We start from the raw sequence: 17617 nt of genomic DNA on the forward strand, positions 1-17617 counted from the left end.
GCGTTGTCTTTGGCCTAGAAAAAAGTGGTTTAAATAGATATGTGCTCTATAAATAGCAGCTGTCCCACTACTCTGGCTGCAATTTAAGTATTTGAGGGCGTTTCCATTTTTATTTTACATATTTTTTTCAACAGCACCACTCCTCAGAAGAACCTGATCTGAATAGGTTTGCACTTTTATTTTGATTTCATATGGAAATAACTGACTCCTTAGTGAACCTGTTCTATAGTAAAACAACTCCATGGAGAAATACAAACGTGAAAGCTAGAGTGAGTAAGTGCTAAAGATATATTCCTCTTTCAACTTCTTTCGAACCCCGCCCCCGGCCTCAATTTTAATTTACTGACTCATCCAAGGTTCTGCTGTTCTGTCTTTATTTTTGAGTAATATTAATTTGGTCTCAGATCTTCACTTTCTATAATGTGAGATCTTTTGACATGCTATCACAATTATTTTAAATTTGTTCCTTGAGAATAATTCTAAGTCAAGAATTTCAAATAAAAACAGGCAATGACTAAAACCTGGATTGCCTCTAAATGTCTGATTAGGTGCTAACATGGACTGGTGGTTGGGCCACTGACCAGGAATTGGAAGAAGACCTGCTTGCAGGTGTCCACATTGCATCTTGCCACTAGAAAAGTGCTCCTCTCTGGCATCTGCTGGAGAATGTAGTGAGAAACAAGGCCCAGCAGGGTCCCCACCGTGTACCAAGCTCACCCAGCTTGTAGGCAGAGGGGTCCTGCTCTGGTCAGGGATCCTCCCAACAGTCAGGAGAGGACAGGATGCCTTCTGCAGGTTGGTGGCCTCAGGGTATGCCCACGTGTCCTCAGTAAGGAGCACTGACAAGCGTCATGGTGTTCAGGGCTGGGCCTGTGGCACAAACCATCATCGCTGGCAATGGACATGGTTTTGGAAGGTGTGAGCACTGTGGTGACCTACCTGACCCTGCACATGAGAGGCCTCAGTCTCACCAGCAAAGGTACAAGCCTCCTTGGGTAGGCAGCCTCCAACTGCAGGATCACGGTGGCTAACACACTGCCATTGAAGGCATAATGAAGTAGGTGTTACAGTAGGTGTTGGCCCTGGGGTTTTGTCTTCCCTAAGGAGTACCCGCAGTGTGTGCAGTGAAGCTCCTCGCGGTCCTTTGCTGTAGGCACACTCCTCTGCTTGGGCCAGATTGAGTCCACTGTTCAGCCTTCTGGTGGCAGTTGGGGCCTTCTGATGGCACAGTGGGGTCAGCTGGAGCAACGATCCTGGTCATTCCTGCTGCAGCCTTCCCCAGTATCTTCTCTTGGCTTGGTCTTTGAGCCTGCCACGGCAGCAGGACCCTTGGTACAACTGCAGCTTTCTGACCCAGTGTCATTCCTGGCAGCAGCTGCCTTGTCAGAGGCTCCCCAGGAAATGATGGGATCCAGAGGAGTTGGCAGTCCACTAGCAAATGATGGCATCCAGAGGCGTTGGCAGTCCACTAGCAAATGATGGGATCCAGAGGGGTTGGCAGTCCACTAGCAAATGATGGGATCCAGAGGCGTTGGCAGTCCACTAGCAAATGATGGGATCCAGAGGCGTTGGCAGTCCACTAGCAAATGATGGGATCCAGAGGCGTTGGCAGTCCACTAGCAAATGATGGGATCCAGAGGCGTTGGCAGTCCACTAGCAAATGATGGGATCCAGAGGCGTTGGCAGTCCACTAGCAAATGATGGGATCCAGAGGCGTTGGCAGTCCACTAGCAAATGATGGGATCCAGAGGAGTTGGCAGTCCACTAGCAAATGATGGGATCCAGAAGGGCTGGCAGTCCACTAGCAAATGATGGGATCCAGAGGGGCTGGCAGTCCACTAGCAAATGATGGGATCCAGAGGCGTTCACAGTCCACTAGCAAATGATGGGATCCAGAGGCATTGGCAGTCCACTAGCAAATGATGGGATCCAGAGGCATTGGCAGTCCACTAGCAAATGATGGGATCCAGAGGGGCTGGCAGTCCACTAGCAAATGATGGGATCCAGAGGCGTTGGCAGTCCACTAGCAAATGATGGGATCCAGAGGCGTTGGCAGTCCACTAGCAAATGATGGGATCCAGAGGCGTTGGCAGTCCACTAGCAAATGATGGGATCCAGAGGGGCTGGCAGTCCACTAGCAAATGATGGGATCCAGAGGCGTTGGCAGTCCACTAGCAAATGATGGGATCCAGAGGCGTTGGCAGTCCACTAGCAAATGATGGGATCCAGAGGCGTTGGCAGTCCACTAGCAAATGATGGGATCCAGAGGCGTTCACAGTCCACTAGCAAATGATGGGATCCAGAGGCATTGGCAGTCCACTAGCAAATGATGGGATCCAGAGGCATTGGCAGTCCACTAGCAAATGATGGGATCCAGAGGGGCTGGCAGTCCACTAGCAAATGATGGGATCCAGAGGCGTTGGCAGTCCACTAGCAAATGATGGGATCCAGAGGCGTTGGCAGTCCACTAGCAAATGATGGGATCCAGAGGGGCTGGCAGTCCACTAGCAAATGATGGGATCCAGAGGCGTTGGCAGTCCACTAGCAAATGATGGGATCCAGAGGCGTTGGCAGTCCACTAGCAAATGATGGGATCCAGAGGCGTTGGCAGTCCACTAGCAAATGATGGGATCCAGGGGGGTTGGCAGTCCACTAGCAAATGATGGGATCCAGAGGCGTTGGCAGTCCACTAGCAAATGATGGGATCCAGGGGGGTTGGCAGTCCACTAGCAAATGATGGGATCCAGAGGCGTTGGCAGTCCACTAGCAAATGATGGGATCCAGGGGGGTTGGCAGTCCACTAGCAAATGATGGGATCCAGAGGGGCTGGCAGTCCACTAGCAAATGATGGGATCCAGGGGGGCTGGCAGTCCACTAGCAAATGATGGGATCCAGGGGGCCTGGCAGTCCACTAGCAAATGATGGGATCCAGGGGGGCTGGCAGTCCACTAGCAAATGATGGGATCCAGAGGCGTTGGCAGTCCACTAGCAAATGATGGGATCCAGAGGCGTTGGCAGTCCACTAGCAAATGATGGGATCCAGAGGGGTTGGCAGTCCACTAGCAAATGATGGGATCCAGGGGGGCTGGCAGTCCACTAGCAAATGATGGGATCCAGGGGGGCTGGCAGTCCACTAGCAAATGATGGGATCCAGGGGGGCTGGCGGTCCACTAGCAAATGATGGGATCCAGGGGGGCTGGCAGTCCACTAGCAAATGATGGGATCCAGGGGGGCTGGCAGTCCACTAGCAAATGATGGGATCCAGGGGGGCTGGCAGTCCACTAGCAAATGATGGGATCCAGAGGCGTTGGCAGTCCACTAGCAAATGATGGGATCCAGGGGGGTTGGCAGTCCACTAGCAAATGATGGGATCCAGGGGGGTTGGCAGTCCACTAGCAAATGATGGGATCCAGAGGCGTTGGCAGTCCACTAGCAAATGATGGGATCCAGAGGCGTTGGCAGTCCACTGCGTGGGTACTGCTGGGCATATCGGCAGACCCAGCAGCCTCCTCTGCGCCACCTTCATTGCGGTGCATCTCTCCTGTTCATAAGCGTTGTGTGTGTCCCATGCTCTCGGGATAGAGCCTATGCTCCCCCAGTCAGACCTCTCGCACTCTGTGACACGGCCTCTGTGGCTGTGCTGGGAATGCCCTCTCAGCTCCACGCAAGCAGGTCATCCCGTGCCCTGGGCCGCCCTGGCCCACAGCAGCCCCGGTTCCTCTGAGTTCGCCTCCGCCCCGAGTGGACACTCGGGCTAGGCCCGGCAGGTTCCGAAAGCGAACCGGATCGTTGAGATTTGAAAAAGAGCACAGCTGCTGAAAAGAACTGGCCCGGGCCAGGCGGTTCCGGCGCAGCTCTCCCACTTTGCCGCCGCCTTGCCGGCGTGTCCCAGCCCGGCCCCGCCGCGTCCTCATTGGCGCTTCTCGAAGGGGCGGCGAGGCTCAAGCGCGAGTCTCCGAGTCCCTTAGCGCCACTCGTCAGTCCCGCCGCGCCGCCGTCGCCAGCCCTCATTGGCTGCAGGACCGAGGCGGCGGGTTTAGCGCCCAGTGGCCTGGCCATGGCGGACGGCGGCGGCTGGCGGGTGAGTGCGACCGGTGCCGGGCCCCGGGGCCCCGGGGGTCTCGTCGGGCCAGGCGACCGCATTGACCGGGCCCTCCCGGGGGAGGGGGCAGGGCTGACGGGGGCGGGGGCGCGGCCGCCGGGCCCGCTCAGGCGCCGCCTGTCGCCGCAGCCGCCGCGCCCCTGCGAGGCCTACCGCGCCGAGTGGGAGCTGTGCCGCAGCGCCCGGCACCTCCTGCACCACTACTACGTCCACGGCGAGCGGCCGGCCTGCGAGCAGTGGCGGCGCGACCTGGCCAGCTGTCGCGCCTGGGAGCAGCGCCGGAGCGACGAGGCCCAGGTGCGCCGGGCGGGCGGCGGGGCGGCGCTGGGCCGGGTCCTTCCCCGCCTTGCGCTTCCCTCCTTTCGAGAAATAGCGCAAATTGGTACATCTACAGGATTTTCAGACGGTGCTAAGGACAGCGAAGGCGACACGCGAAGAAGCGGGTGTAGGCTGGTTTAGGGAGGGAGAAGGGCCGACCCTCCAGCGTTGGGGTCGTCAGCTGGCCTGTGGAGGACAGGCTGTTGCTGAGTCCTGAGTGCCCAAGACTCAGCCTTCGCAGCCTTCGCCCAGCCCCAGGGGACACAACTGAGGAAAAGAAAATGCCGAGGTGCCTGGAGCCGAGGAAAGTTGGGCTGTAGAGGGGTAGGGCGTAAGGTTGGGAAGGCACCGGGGGTCTGGTGGGCCTGATAAAGAGCTTAGAGTCTAGCCTGAAAGTGTGCCGGGAAGCAAAATTTTATTTGTATCTTTAGAAAAGGAGTTTGTTGGGGTGTGGAGGGTATATCTCTAGAGGGTCAGAGAGACCAGTAAGGAGGTGGTTCTACTTGTCCATTCATCCAGCAGATGTTTATTCTTTTGGGTGCTTTTGGGGATACAGAAGCGATGAGAACAGAGCCCCTGCCCTCCAGGCACCCGCACTGTAGTCTAGAATGCAGTGCTCACGGTGGAGCCACTGTAGGATGGGAGCTGGGGAGAAGCCGGCCTGAAGGTGCAGTGCTCATGGGGAAGGCCAGGGGAGGGCAGCCGCAGGACTGGCCAACACTTCATTGTTAAATGAATGCAATGATTGTGAGACAGACAAACTGATGTGGAAACCAAACTGCTGTATAAAAGCAAATGATGACAAGTCCAGAATAAATGAAAGTCAAAAACAATGAGAGAAAGCTTACAGCCTCTATGGCAAGAGATTGATCACGTTTATACGTACACACACATATACACACACACAGATCACCTTTATACACACGTGCGCATGCACATACATACATACGCATGTTAAAAGAGCTCTCATGTATCAAGAATAATGGGAATGATTTTAAAGTAGAAAAATAGGCAAAAGGCACAAAGAAGCAATAAATTAAAAAGGAAAACCAAATGCCCAGGTATGTGAGTTAAAATGACAGTAAGAGTGGTTTTTGCCCAGCAGAAAGAAGTGTTGATAGGGGTTTGGAGAATCCAGGATATCTGTGTAGTGTTAGTGGGAGTGTCAGGTGTCCTGATTATCTAAATGTCAAATGCATACCTTTTAACCCCAAAGTTTTACTTCTGGAAGTTTATCCTAAGGAAGTAACTGGATAACAGTGCACAGTTAGGAGTTCAAGATGTTCATTGTGTTTATGATCGTGGAAAAATGGAAGCAACCTAAATTTCACTAACAGACATTTCACTAAATAGCTTTTTTTTACACAGTGGAGTTCTACATAGCTATTAAAAAGAGTAGATAGTAATCTACTTGGGAATGGAAAGGTACCTACAGCATATTATTTAGTAAAAAAAAAAAAGCAGGAGGTAGACTAGCAAGCCGAAAATTATTCCATCTTTAGGGAAATGTGATAGCTCTAAAATTTGGGCCTAAATGTTGTCGGGGAAGGTGTTAACTGCCACATCGGGGCTGGAGGTTTGGGAATCTTTCATATTCTACTTTGCATTTCTGATAACTTCTTAAACAAGACCAAAACATTTTGAGACAATAGAGCTTGAACAAGGATAGACAAGTAGACAGAATAAATTATATGTGTAAAGAGGCCTGCATAGCACCTGATACCTACCAAGGGCCCACAGCGAAAGTCACCCTGTCCTGATAACTCTGTCCTTTGTTTTGGTGGACAGTGCCCAAGAGAAGCTGGTGAGTTGAGGGAACTTGTGCACAGCCCTGTGTCGGTGGCCTGTCTTCTGGACTCCTCCCACCCTTCCCATGGCACCTGGGCATGTGTCTCTTACCTTGTCTTCCTCCCTTCCAACCACGTTCCTCCCTACAGCTCCCCAGCTGCTCCTTGAGACTCCTGTCTCTCCTCTCCACTCAGAGCTCCCAGCCTCAGTCTCAGCAGGTGAACCTGCCCCACACTCACTAGGTCAACCAATGCCATCAAGCCCTGAGGCCCAGGAGATGTTTTAAAATCCCTCAAATTATGATGATCTAAACAGTAGTTTTTCACAGTAGCTTGTCAGAAAGAGTGATCTAGATCTCTGTGTGCTAATATGGAACAATTGCCAAGGTATATCAGGGGGAAGCAACTGAGCTGCAGAGTGATGTGTACCTTACTCACCTGTTTGTCCATCGTGTTTGGGAGGGTGATGAGGAGTTGGGACGTACGGGGGCTGTGCAAGGATGCTTGGAGCCCTGGGACCCAGCTATGAGGTAGAAAGTGACCAGAATCTCATTTGCACAGCAATCCCTCTGTGAGAGCGAGCGAGCACGAGTCCAGGCTGCACAGAAGTACACCCTGGTGTGGGCCCTCCGGCAGAGCCCCCCTGCAGACTGGCATCTCCCTCTGCCTCAGGAGAAGGACGAATGAAAAACGCCCCTGCCCTTGGCCCATGTGATTTCCTCAGGTCTATTTCAAGAGGGGCTGTCGCACAGCCTGAAGGTAACTAGCCCAGTCTAGTGGGTCTCTACGAACTCTCACCTGACTTAGAACATGGAGCAAGACATCGCCAACCCTATTTGACCCACTCCTCACCTGCATGCACGGCACCCCGACACTGTGATGCTCTGAAAAACAATTACAGCTACTCCAGAGCTTCCGGGAGCTCTGTGGCAGGTACCTATGAGCAGCCAGGTCAGGCTAGGCACAACAGCATTGGAAGTGGCAGTCCTGAGGTCTGGGATTCTCAGGTAGACTCTTGAGGGGTAGCCCTGACAGGTGTAGTCACCTGGGTGGGTTGGAATGAGATAGCTAAACAGCTGTGCTGCTGTGGATGCCTTTCCATGCCCTGGGCTTGGACCACCGTGTACTGCCAGCCCCTGGCATGCAAAGCATGGAACTCACACTGCTCCAGCCCACTGGCTGCATCGCACTGCAGACGCAGGCCGGTATGCCAGCAGGCAGGGCTCCCTTGCCCCCTGCACCAGCACCCTTCACCTCTTAGGCTCTCAGGTAGGCCCTGGAGACTCTGCCTTTTAAGAAATGCACATGGCTGCAGAACACAAAACCTCACACAAAAAGGGTTTGTGGAGCCTCGGCTTAAGAAATCCAAGCCCAAGACACATGGAATTTAGGACTTCTTCCCTCAGAATTTCCCCATCGTTAATGTGTCAAAGCCATTTTACAACTTTGATTCCAAATAGAAGCTTGGTAGATTTCACACCTAACAATGCTGTGCCTGGACAGTATTAGAATTTTGTATGCTTATTCTCTTGTAGATGCTTTTAAAATATATGTGTGTAAACTACCAAGAAGACTAATTCTCAAAAAGGTCTTTTTATTACTAATAAAATGCTTTCATATCCTGTGGCTGCATGGCAGGTCCTATCGTGTGATGCTGAGGGCTAGGCCAGCAGAGGCCAGCGCCCTCCCTACTCAGGCAGCAGGTTGAACATCTTTTAATTTATTCTTTGGGGCAAAATAATTGATCACTTCAGACGGGTATACATTAAAGAATATTTTCTCCTGTGCTCCCCAGGAGCCCCTCTCTGTGTCTGTGTGTGTACCTTGTGAATGGTGGGGGTATGTGCTCACAGGATCCAGGAGCAAAAGGGAGTCTAAAAGGGAGTCAGGGTTCCCCCATCCGCAGGGGGAGCTTTGGTGTAGCTAAAGCACCACTATGAAGCAACTGTGCTGGGCACTTGCCTTTGGCAGGGAAGTGGGAAAGGCCTCAACACCTGAGCCCAGACCTGGATGAGGAGGCTCGAATCCTGCCAGGCAGAGAAAGGGGCCCACAAAGGCTGAGAGAATCAACCCCACATGTTGACAGGACACGGGGTGCTGGAAGCTGTGATCAGGGGTCTGGGTATAATTCTCGGAGTGATTACTTGACTCGCGTTCTACAGGGACCTCTGCTGCTGTGCAGAGACAGGGCTGCAGGTGGGCATGCCCAATGTGGACAGATCAGTTGGCTACTGAAGTAGAACAGGCAAAATGTGACAGTGGCTTGGACCTTAGAGGTAGCCATGGAAGTTGTGAAAAGTATTTGCATTCACCATTTATCTTAGGTAGAGCCAAATGACTTAGAATTCTTAGCGTGGACTGGTAAGAGTTTAAAAAAAAAAACAAATTTTTTTTAAGTGAGCTGGATGTAGTGGCTCATACCTGAAACCAATCCCAGCTACCAGGGAGGCTGAGGTAGGAGAATCCCTTGAGCCCAGGAGTTTGAGGCTGCAGTGAGCTGTGATCACACCACTGCACTTAGCCTGGGTGACAGAGCAAGAACCTGTCACTAAAAACAAACAAAAAAAAAGTGAACCCACAGAATAGTAGAATTGGAGAGCCCAGAAATAAACCCTTGTATATATGGTTACTTTTTGACAAGGATGCCAAAACCATTTAATGAGGAAAGGACAATCTTTTCAATAAATGGTTGATGCTCAGAAAACTGGATATCCACATGCAAAACAATGAAGTTGGACGCTTGTCAAACATCAAACACAAAAATTAACTCAAAATGGATCAAAGATCTAAATATAAGACCTAAAGCTATAAAACTCTCAGAATAAAATGGGGGAAAAGCTTTACAACATTGGATTTGGCAGTGATTTCTTGAGTACAGCACCAAAGTCACTGACATTAAAAGAAAAAATAGACAAGTTAGACTTCATGAAAATTTAAAATTTAGACACTACATTTCACATCAGAAGACACTAAACACAAAAAGCAACCCATGGAATAGGAGAAAATATTTGCAAATTGTATATATCTGATAAGGGATTAATAGAAGATAAAGCGAACTCCTAAGACTCAGGAGAAAAAACATGGGGCAATGGACTTGAAAAACACTTTTCCAAAAAAGGTACACAAATGGCCAATAAGCACATGAAAAGATGCTCCATGTCACCGAGCATCACCAAAATGAAACTCAAAACTACAGGATACTACCTTATACCTGTTAGAATGCAACTATCAAGAAAAAAAGCCAGAAAATAATAAGTGTTGGTGAGGATATAGAGAAATTGGAATTCTCGTGCACTGTTGGTGGGAATGTACAACAGTGTAGCTGCTGTGGAAGGTGGAGTATGGCAGTTCTTCAAAAAATTAAAAATAGAATTATTGTGTGATCCAGCAATTCCAGGTATATAGTCTAAAGAAAGCAGAATCTCAGAAACATACATGTACACTCATGTTCACAGCAGCATTATTCACAATAGCCACAATGGGGAAGCAACCCAAGTGTCCATTGACAGATGAATGGATAAGCAAAATATGGTTTACCTATACAATGGACTATTACTCCAGCCTTAAAAAAGAAAAAAATTCTGACACATGCTACAACATTGATAAGCCTTGAGGATATTATGCTCAGTGGAATAAACCAGTCACAAAAAGACAAACACTGTATGACTCCACTTATATGAGGTACTTAAGAGAGTAGTCAAAATCATACAGACAATAAGAATGGTAGTTGCCAGCAGTTGGGGGAGAGGGAAATAGTTATTTAATGGGTACAGAGTTTCAGTTTTTCAGTGAAAAGGGTTTTGGAGATACAGGATGATGGAGACGTTATACAACAATATATATATGTTTAACACTTAATACCAATGAACTGTACAGTTAGAAATGGTTAAGATGTTAATTTTTATGCATATTTTGCTACAATTTTTTAAATGGGAAAAAAACAAACCACACTCTAGGAAAACTATCTTTTTATTCAAGTGAATTGTCTCCTTGGTTTATCTACACTAAGGTATTTAGAAAACCAGTCTTTCTGATGTTATGATACAAATCACTAGGAAAAATTGCACTATTTATATACTTAACTGTTAAGTGCTGAATTGTGTCCCCTCAAAATTTCTATGTTGAAGTCCTGGTCCCCAGTACCTCAGAATGTGACTGTATTTGAAGACAGGGTCCTCCTCAAAGAGATAACTAAGTTAGAATGAGGTCTTTAGGTGATCCCTATTCCAATATGCCTGGCACCCTAATAAGAAGTCAGGACATAGACTGAGGCATGGCCCCGTGAGGACACAGAGAAAATGGGCCATCTGCAAGCCAGGGAGAGAGGTCCTAGAAGAAACCAAACCTGCCAACCCCTTGATCTTAGGAGTTCTAGCCCCCAAAATTATTAGGAAATAAATTTCATTTTTTTAATTCTGTGGTATTTTGTTTTGGCAGCCCGAGCCAACTAATACCTTCACCATTCCAGACTAAGCACCCGAGTTCTGTGCCCCAGCTAGGCGTCACACCCTGCTGTGGGGGCACAGCAGCTCTGTTAACTAGTGTGTCTCTGGTTTGGTCCACTCTTCAGCCTCCCCAAGCTTACAACCCAGAGGTGGCTCCTGTCTCACCAGGAAGGCCTGCTTCCCTCTGCACACCTTTCCAGCTCAAAGAATCCTGCACATCCCTCACGTCTGTTCCTCTGGGTTACTTTGTTTCTCCTGCTGGTGGTATTTTCACCACACACTGGGAATCTTCCCTTTTACTCATATTTTTTCCCACCTGAGGGCAGTGGTTAATGGCTTTGTCATCTTCTTCCCTGCACCTGGCAAAGGGCCAGCCTCTCTCACCCCATCCATCTCAGGTGAATTAATTTTGATTCTAACACAAGACAAAGAGACACTTTTGATTAAACTTGTATTTATTAACAGCATGCCTGACTCTCTGGAAAGCAGACTTGAACCTTGGTCATTCTGATTCCCAGAAGCAGTGTGTTCTGAGGACAGCTGCCTGCAATTCTATTTCTTGAACTCCATCTGTGTGTACACCTTGGTGATATCATTGTACCTGCCTTCAGGGGGCTGATAGTTAGAGACTGGTGGTGTGTAATCTGGCCCTTTCTTCTCAAAGGGGAACAGGCCGGGGTCCCGCTTGATGGCCTCAGTGTGGAGCTCTGGCGACTCAAGTTGCAGCTCCTGCAGAGCTTCCTGCTGAGCCTCCAGCATGGCCCTGATGGCGTCTTTCTCCATCTCATGTTCCTGCTGCTTGTACAGGGACCAGCTCTTCAGAAGCAGAGCTCTCCGCTCGCTCTCCTCAAAGGAGAGCTCCACCTCAGGCCGCTGTCTGCAAACGCCAAGTCCAAAGGTATGAAGCTGGGGGCTGCTGACCTCACTGGCATGGGAGTCTGTGACTGCAAATGACCCAAACAATCCCACTGCCAAGCACAGACAGGAGTTAGGAGAGAAAAGTACAAATTTGGGACAAATTAAGGAATGGAATGTTGAATGTGGCAGCAGCTGCAACTGATGCTGGGAACTAAGGTCATTTGATTTCTATCAGGAGAAGGAACAGATGGTCTGAAGAGAGTATGGTAGCACTTCCTATGCCCCAGGCAAAGAGTACCTTCGGTGAGAAGTGACTTTGGAGGAGGAAAGTGAAATGGTGTTATGAAAATGATCATCAATATCCAGGAAGCCAAGAACCTGTATCAGCCCTGGAGTACCAAAACACCTGCCATTTCCCAGGTGCATAGCAAGGTGCTGCATTATAAATGGTGCACACTTTTTACAAGGCAAAAGGAGCTGCTAACCCTGCACACAGCACGATCCCAATACATACCAACTATGATGCATTTGTATAATAAAGCAAGAGGACCAGGGTTTTCTACTGTTAGGATAGACCCCAGGCCCAAGTGATGAGAAACAGCCAAGATTCCTCATGCAAAAGAGCAACAACATGAACTCCAGAGTAGTGCTAATCCAAACTCACTTAAGCACATGGCCTGGATTTATCGGTTGTCTAAGTTTCTTTCCCACCTTCAGCCACTCAAGAGTACCACCCAAGAATGCTTTCTCCAACTCTAAGGGCACAATTAAGGAGAAAAGGACACAGACGGGGGCCAGGTCAACCCAAGCCTACTGACCCTTTCCCACTACAGCTGTGAACTACAGAGAGAAGTTGATAGAACTCCTTTGCCCTGAAGACTTCAACCCTAGAGGAGGACCCTTACCTTGCTTTATCCAAGAATCTCGCAGGGGTAATAAAATCTTCAATGGGAATTAACTCTTGGCTAGCCTTTTCCAGTTTTCGGATCCTCTTTTTCAAGCGGTCCTTTGCTGCTTGGTCTTTTTTAGGATCTACCTTCTTCTTCTTTCGAAGAGGTTCTGATCTAACAGATAAAGCAAACATTTTCCTCTTCAGTCTCATGAACATACTGAGAGACATAATAGGTGAAGTGCCTGGTACTTGTACTGAGCTCTCCCCTGGGGAAAGGAGCTGTGCATGGGCCTGACCCCATGAACTCAGTGTGGCAAGGAGGTGACAGTACTCTTCTTCCCCAGCGTACTTGTGAGACCTGTCTGGGTGCCATCAACTACAAGGAGGGGTGCAAAACCATCATGGGGTATCAGGGTATAAATTAAGGGAAAGTGTTCCGTCTTTAGGGCTGGGATTCAGGTGTGCCTGGGATTGCACTGAAAAGTGAAAATACCAAACTGATAGAAGCTCGGTACTCACATTTTAAATGGATTTGTGATTTATAGAAATGCTTTGAGTAAGACTAAAAGAGACAGTATGATAAAAATGACTGGCATGTCCCTGTTAACTTTTGGGAATTTCTTAACAAATTTCCCCATCCTAGAGCCTTGGCAAAAAATATGATTTACTCTTAGGAACACATTGCCTACAGCAATAATTTACTAGTAAGAATAATCAAATCCTCTAGCTTCAAGACAGACTGAATCAAGTCCCTAGAAAGCATCGGGGGTGCCAGGTGCAAATATCTTTAATCTTTGCACCTCCCCCACCTTCTCCAGGACATCAGAATGGGCAGGGAGGAGGAAGACACAAGGAGAAACAGAAATTTAAGCTGTACCCTTTAAAACACAAGAATCCCTTCAAAGCTAACATTTATTTAAACTATTTTTGTATTTAATGTTTTCATTACAAATACGACAGAGCGATATATGGTACAGAGAATGTTAAAAAGACAGAAAAGCATCTGCCTAAATTTTGAGAAACTTTGTAGGTTAACTTTGCAACCCAAACGTCCAGCTTTGTTCTGGTCACATGCACGGGGGATGCGGGGATGTCTCTCGATGACAGCCAAAAAGAGGTCAGGCCCAAGGGTGAGTTTTACCTCATGGGAATGAGCTCCCAGAAGGATAACAACGAGGCTCGCTGGTGAGTGTCTCTAATCTGCATCTGCCAAGTTCCCAGAAGCCTGAAAAATGCAAGAGTACACATAAATACCTGATTCTCTACAATGCCCCAAACTCGGGGCACCTGTATGTACCGGATGCGACCGCAAGGTCAACTCTCGCGTTCACTCCACAGAGCACCTGGGCGAGACCCCTGCTGGCCAGGGTGCTCGGATTTTCACCCATAAGCAGAGTCGCGATCGGCCAGCTCGTCCCTGAGGTACCCGTGGAAGAGGAGGCTGGGAAGAAGCGCCGGCGAGGCCCTGGCCGGCCCGAGGGGAGCCCTCGCACACGCCCCGGAGCCGCGCGACCCAGCCACCGCCCGCACTCACCCGCTTGCGGGCCGCAGAGCGCGCGCGACACCTCGCAGGGCCGCGGCAGCCATGGCCCCCTGCCGCCAACCTGCGGCTTCCGGGCGGCGGTGCGACCCGCGGCGCCCGCGCGGAGGAGCGGCCGGAGCTCCGCCCCACGCTCCCGCGCTGCGGCCGCGCCGGCCCCGCCCCCGACGCAGCCCCGCCTCGGCGCCCGGCACCGAGCGTCCGGCGCGCCTCGCACCTCCGGGCGCTCCGGGCGCTCCCTTCCGCCTCCCTCCGGCGCAGCGGGCCCGCCTCTGTGGCAGGCACAGCCCCGCCAGCCAGTCGTTAGCTGGTTGGTCGGCCCGCGCCCTCGTGAGGGCTGGGGGCCCGCTGTGCAGCCAGAGTGGCGAGGGGCGTCCCTCTGCTTCTCCGGATGCAAATGTCCACGTCTGTGAAAACGGCCCCGGTCTTCCAATACATTCGCCCGCCTCGCACCACCCCCGGGCCTCGCTCGTTCCCCGCATTCGTTTGCTCCCGGGGCCGAGGCCCCCCGCCGGTGGCTGCATCCTGGCGCCGGCAAGGGGCCTGGCGCCGGGGAGATGCCCAGTAGCGCGTGTGTAGGTGAATGAAGCTAGTTAGTAAGTCGGACTCAAGCAGCGAGGGAGAGCTGGTGACAGGCGGCCCACGGCACCCCGGCCCCGCCTGGCTCCGCGGACCGGCCCGCCGGCCTGCGCTGCAACTCGAAGCCCCGCTCGCCCGCCGCCGCTCTGGCCTGCCCGCCCGCGCGCAGCCCACCGAGGAGCGCGGGCGGCCCCGTCCACGTGGGGAGCGGTTTCCCGCCGGGGCGATTTGGCAGGTGCGCGCCGTGACTTCCGGCGTTGCCCGGGAGCCGCCGGAGGAAGAGCGGCGCAGGGGATGCGGCTGTGGTGGTGGCGGCGGCGGCCGAGCGCAGGGGGCGGCTGTGGCGGCGGCGGGGGCCGCGGGCCGGCGATGGCGCGGCGGCGCTGAGGGCACGGGGCGGGCGGCGGCCGAAGGGCGGGCGGCGCGAGCGGAAGCGGCGGCGGTGGCTCCATGGCCCGGGCGAGCTGAGGGACGCGGGTCTCGCCTCAGCCCGGCGGCAGCGGCGGCGGCCGAACAATGAAGCTCCTGAAGCCGACCTGGGTCAACCACAATGGTGAGTGTGCGCGGGGGTCGCGGGAGTCCGAGCCCAGAGCCGGGTCGGGGTCCAGGGTCGAGTCGGGGCCGCGCGCAGGCCCTGCTCGCCTCGCCCTCAACGCCAGGTGCTGGGTGCCCGAGCCAAGGAGCCGGCGGGAGCGGACTTTGTCCTCGGCGTGGAGACCGGCGAGTCCCGGCACGTGCTCCGGGCTGGCCGCGGCGAAGGCCGTCTTCGCCCTGGGCACTGGCGCTGAGCCCTCCGCCGCCCACCTGTGGTCCGTGGAGTGGCTGAGGCCTGGCTCCCAGTAGCGGGCCTCGGCGCCGGCCAGCTCCTGCCGCTCGTCTGCGTTGGCCAGGATGTGCTCAGTTGGTCCCGAGTGTGAAACTGGGACGGAATCCCCCTTGTGGCCTTTGATTGACAGGGTGAGAATCAGAAATCTGCAGGAGAGACTGTTACTGCTCCTCTGGATCTGATGACAGTGCCCCCAGTCGGGGAATTGTGGGCCCCTCAGCCGGAAGGAACCACGTTTAATGCAGAGCTGGGGCATCAGGGTGACTAAGGTTGGGGCAGATAGAGTGCAGGTGTGTTCTAGGAGAGTGGCTGCCTTAGCTCCGTGGCAGTGGCCCCAAAACACACCCTGGGGGAACAGACTCATCCATCTTGGTTGAGACTTGACTCTGGTACAGAGAAGCTAGTGGTAACCAGCGGTTTTGTCCTAGTTCTGCCTTGGTGTCAGAATTGCTGCAGGAGTTGGGCTTTGCTCCCCAGGGAGATGGGGAGAGAGCCCACCCCAACCTCCCCGCCCTCTGCTGACAGCACTGAAGCACAGGAATCGTGCCAGGGAGGCTTCTCCGTGCAGCCCAGGGCCGATGGCCCTCATTCCGGCCTATCTCTGACGACTGACAGGCAGAGGGTCACCCTGATACTGTCTTGTTCCTCATTTCTACTTTGCAGTGTGACTAGAGGGAGCCACTGTTTGCTTTGAGAACAAGAACAGATGCCTTTACCTTTTTTATGCATGTAGCTTTTTAGTTTTGAAGTTGACCCCAAGATGCTGTACTCTCTACTGCTACAAACTAAACTGAACATCTCTCTGTGTTCTCCTCCTTCCATCTCTCTCTCCTTCCATCTTTTTGTGTATGACATCTTCCCCATTTTTCAGGGCCCAGGTGAGGTCACCTCTTCCTTTTGAAACTGTTCCTGCCGAATTACCCCACTAGTGCTGCATCACTGTCCCTCTGCTTTTCCTTGCATGGAAGTTGTGAGGGCACTTTCCATGTGCCCCAGGGCAGGCACCGCCTCGCTCCCCTATGTGTCCTTGCTGCACTGAGCAACGCCTTCCACATAATGGGTATATGATAAATATTGGCTAAAACAGGTAAGAAAGCTGAGGTTTCAGTAATTTACAAAGATGCACCTAGATTTACTGTGCGTGAAAGCAAAAACCTTGAGTTTTAGTTTCATTTCTCCCGTTGATCTCCAAGAGTATTTCCTGATGTATAATGTGCAGATCTTTCCCTAGAGAACAGGGCAGAAGTCGTGATTGTGATTTATTATGCTTGTGATCAGGGAAGGAAAATTTTTATTATGAACTAGTTTGCTGTGTAAGTGAAGGTCTGAAGGAATTTTTATTTTAAGATGCTTTGCCTTAATCAGTTTGTGTGTATAGCCTACACCTACCCATCTCCAGTCTCTCTTTTGCCTTTTGTCATATAATTTCTTCCTTTTGATAAACTCCTTTGTAGGACAAAAGTTTTATGCTGTGTAAGCATAAGTAAGTCAAGAGGCTGAAGTGATTACTTAGGTACAAATGAGTGAGAGACTACAACCAGGTCAGCAGCCAAATGTACCACCTAGGCAGAGCAGTGGGTCCAGAGCCTCTTGTTGCTGAAGTCTACACAGTGCTAGAATGGAGCATGATAATATCTGCTCTACCCACTTCACAGAGTGCTTGTGATGTTCAGTTAGGAATATAGACACAAAAGTGCTTTAGAAATCTAAGAGATAATAATTAATAACAAAAGACATTGAGACTCTGGATAGATGGGTTTTAACTTCTTTTAAACTTGTTCTTTGTCAAATTTCCTTTCTTTTAAAATCTCCTAAAATCAACTTTGGTCTCACGGAACGGTCTCTTGGAGGACTGTCAGGTAAATTACCATTATCCTGGAGGAAATGACGCTGGTCTGAATCACTGCTGAGCAAGCCTTTAAAGACTATATTGAATAGTGGGAGCTGGTGGGGTCAGAGGCTGCTCAGCCAGAAGCCTGAGTGGTAGGTAGTGGCCAGTAAAACCCGCTTGCTTTGGGTGTAAAAAACAAAAGCCATGGTGCTTTAGTAAGCACATCATTGCATTTTCTGGCTTCCTCACTCTGCATTATTGTCTCTTGTTTTGTTATGCAACATGAGCATACTTTTTTTTTTTAAGAGATGAGGTCTTGGCCTGGCGTGGTGGCTCACGCCTGTAATCCTAGCACTCTGGGAGCCCAAGGTGGGCAGATCGTTTGAGCTCAGGAGTTCGAGCCCAGCCTGAGCAAGAGTGAGACCCCGTCTCTACTAAA

General features: G+C 51.2%; 3 protein-coding genes across 6 annotated transcripts in view; 2 read left to right on the top strand and 1 right to left on the bottom strand.

The window, feature by feature from the left end:
• The first annotated feature begins 4013 nt into the window (after nt 1-4013).
• On the top strand, nt 4014-7992 carry C21H22orf39 (chromosome 21 C22orf39 homolog). Of its 2 annotated transcripts, XR_006730776.1 has the most exons (4): nt 4026-4081; nt 4232-4399; nt 4497-4709; nt 6769-6850. XR_006730776.1 is itself a non-coding variant. In XM_045535184.1 (3 exons), exons 1-3 carry the CDS (start codon nt 4058-4060, stop codon nt 6892-6894), a joined length of 318 nt encoding a protein of 105 aa, XP_045391140.1. In that variant the 5' UTR covers nt 4014-4057; the 3' UTR covers nt 6895-7992. The 2 variants fall into 2 exon arrangements, 1 of the variants encoding a protein (XP_045391140.1); XM_045535184.1 differs by lacking the exon at nt 4497-4709 and having other exon boundaries at nt 4014-4081; nt 6769-7992.
• Nucleotides 7993-11089: 3097 nt separating this feature from the next.
• On the bottom strand, nt 11090-14046 carry MRPL40 (mitochondrial ribosomal protein L40). Its single transcript, XM_045535185.1, has 4 exons — nt 13937-14046; nt 13544-13627; nt 12416-12574; nt 11090-11529 (listed from the first exon to the last, which is right to left on the bottom strand). Exons 1-4 carry the CDS (start codon nt 13987-13989, stop codon nt 11205-11207), a joined length of 621 nt encoding a protein of 206 aa, XP_045391141.1. The 5' UTR covers nt 13990-14046; the 3' UTR covers nt 11090-11204.
• A 730-nt stretch (nt 14047-14776) lies between these two features.
• LOC123626269 (protein HIRA) overlaps nt 14777-17617 on the top strand; it is a 91433-nt gene continuing 88592 nt past the window's right edge. Inside the window, exon 1 of one of the 3 annotated variants that reach the window (XM_045535194.1) lies at nt 14777-15074. In XM_045535194.1, coding sequence (XP_045391150.1) covers nt 15038-15074 — 37 coding nt within the window. In that variant the 5' untranslated portion in view covers nt 14777-15037. The remainder of the gene's footprint in view (nt 15075-17617) is intronic. The other 2 variants (XM_045535197.1, XM_045535195.1) reach the window with 2 other exon arrangements.

This window comes from Lemur catta, chromosome 21 (genome assembly GCF_020740605.2).
Source record: "Lemur catta isolate mLemCat1 chromosome 21, mLemCat1.pri, whole genome shotgun sequence".
Classification (NCBI taxonomy): Eukaryota; Metazoa; Chordata; class Mammalia; order Primates; family Lemuridae; genus Lemur; species Lemur catta.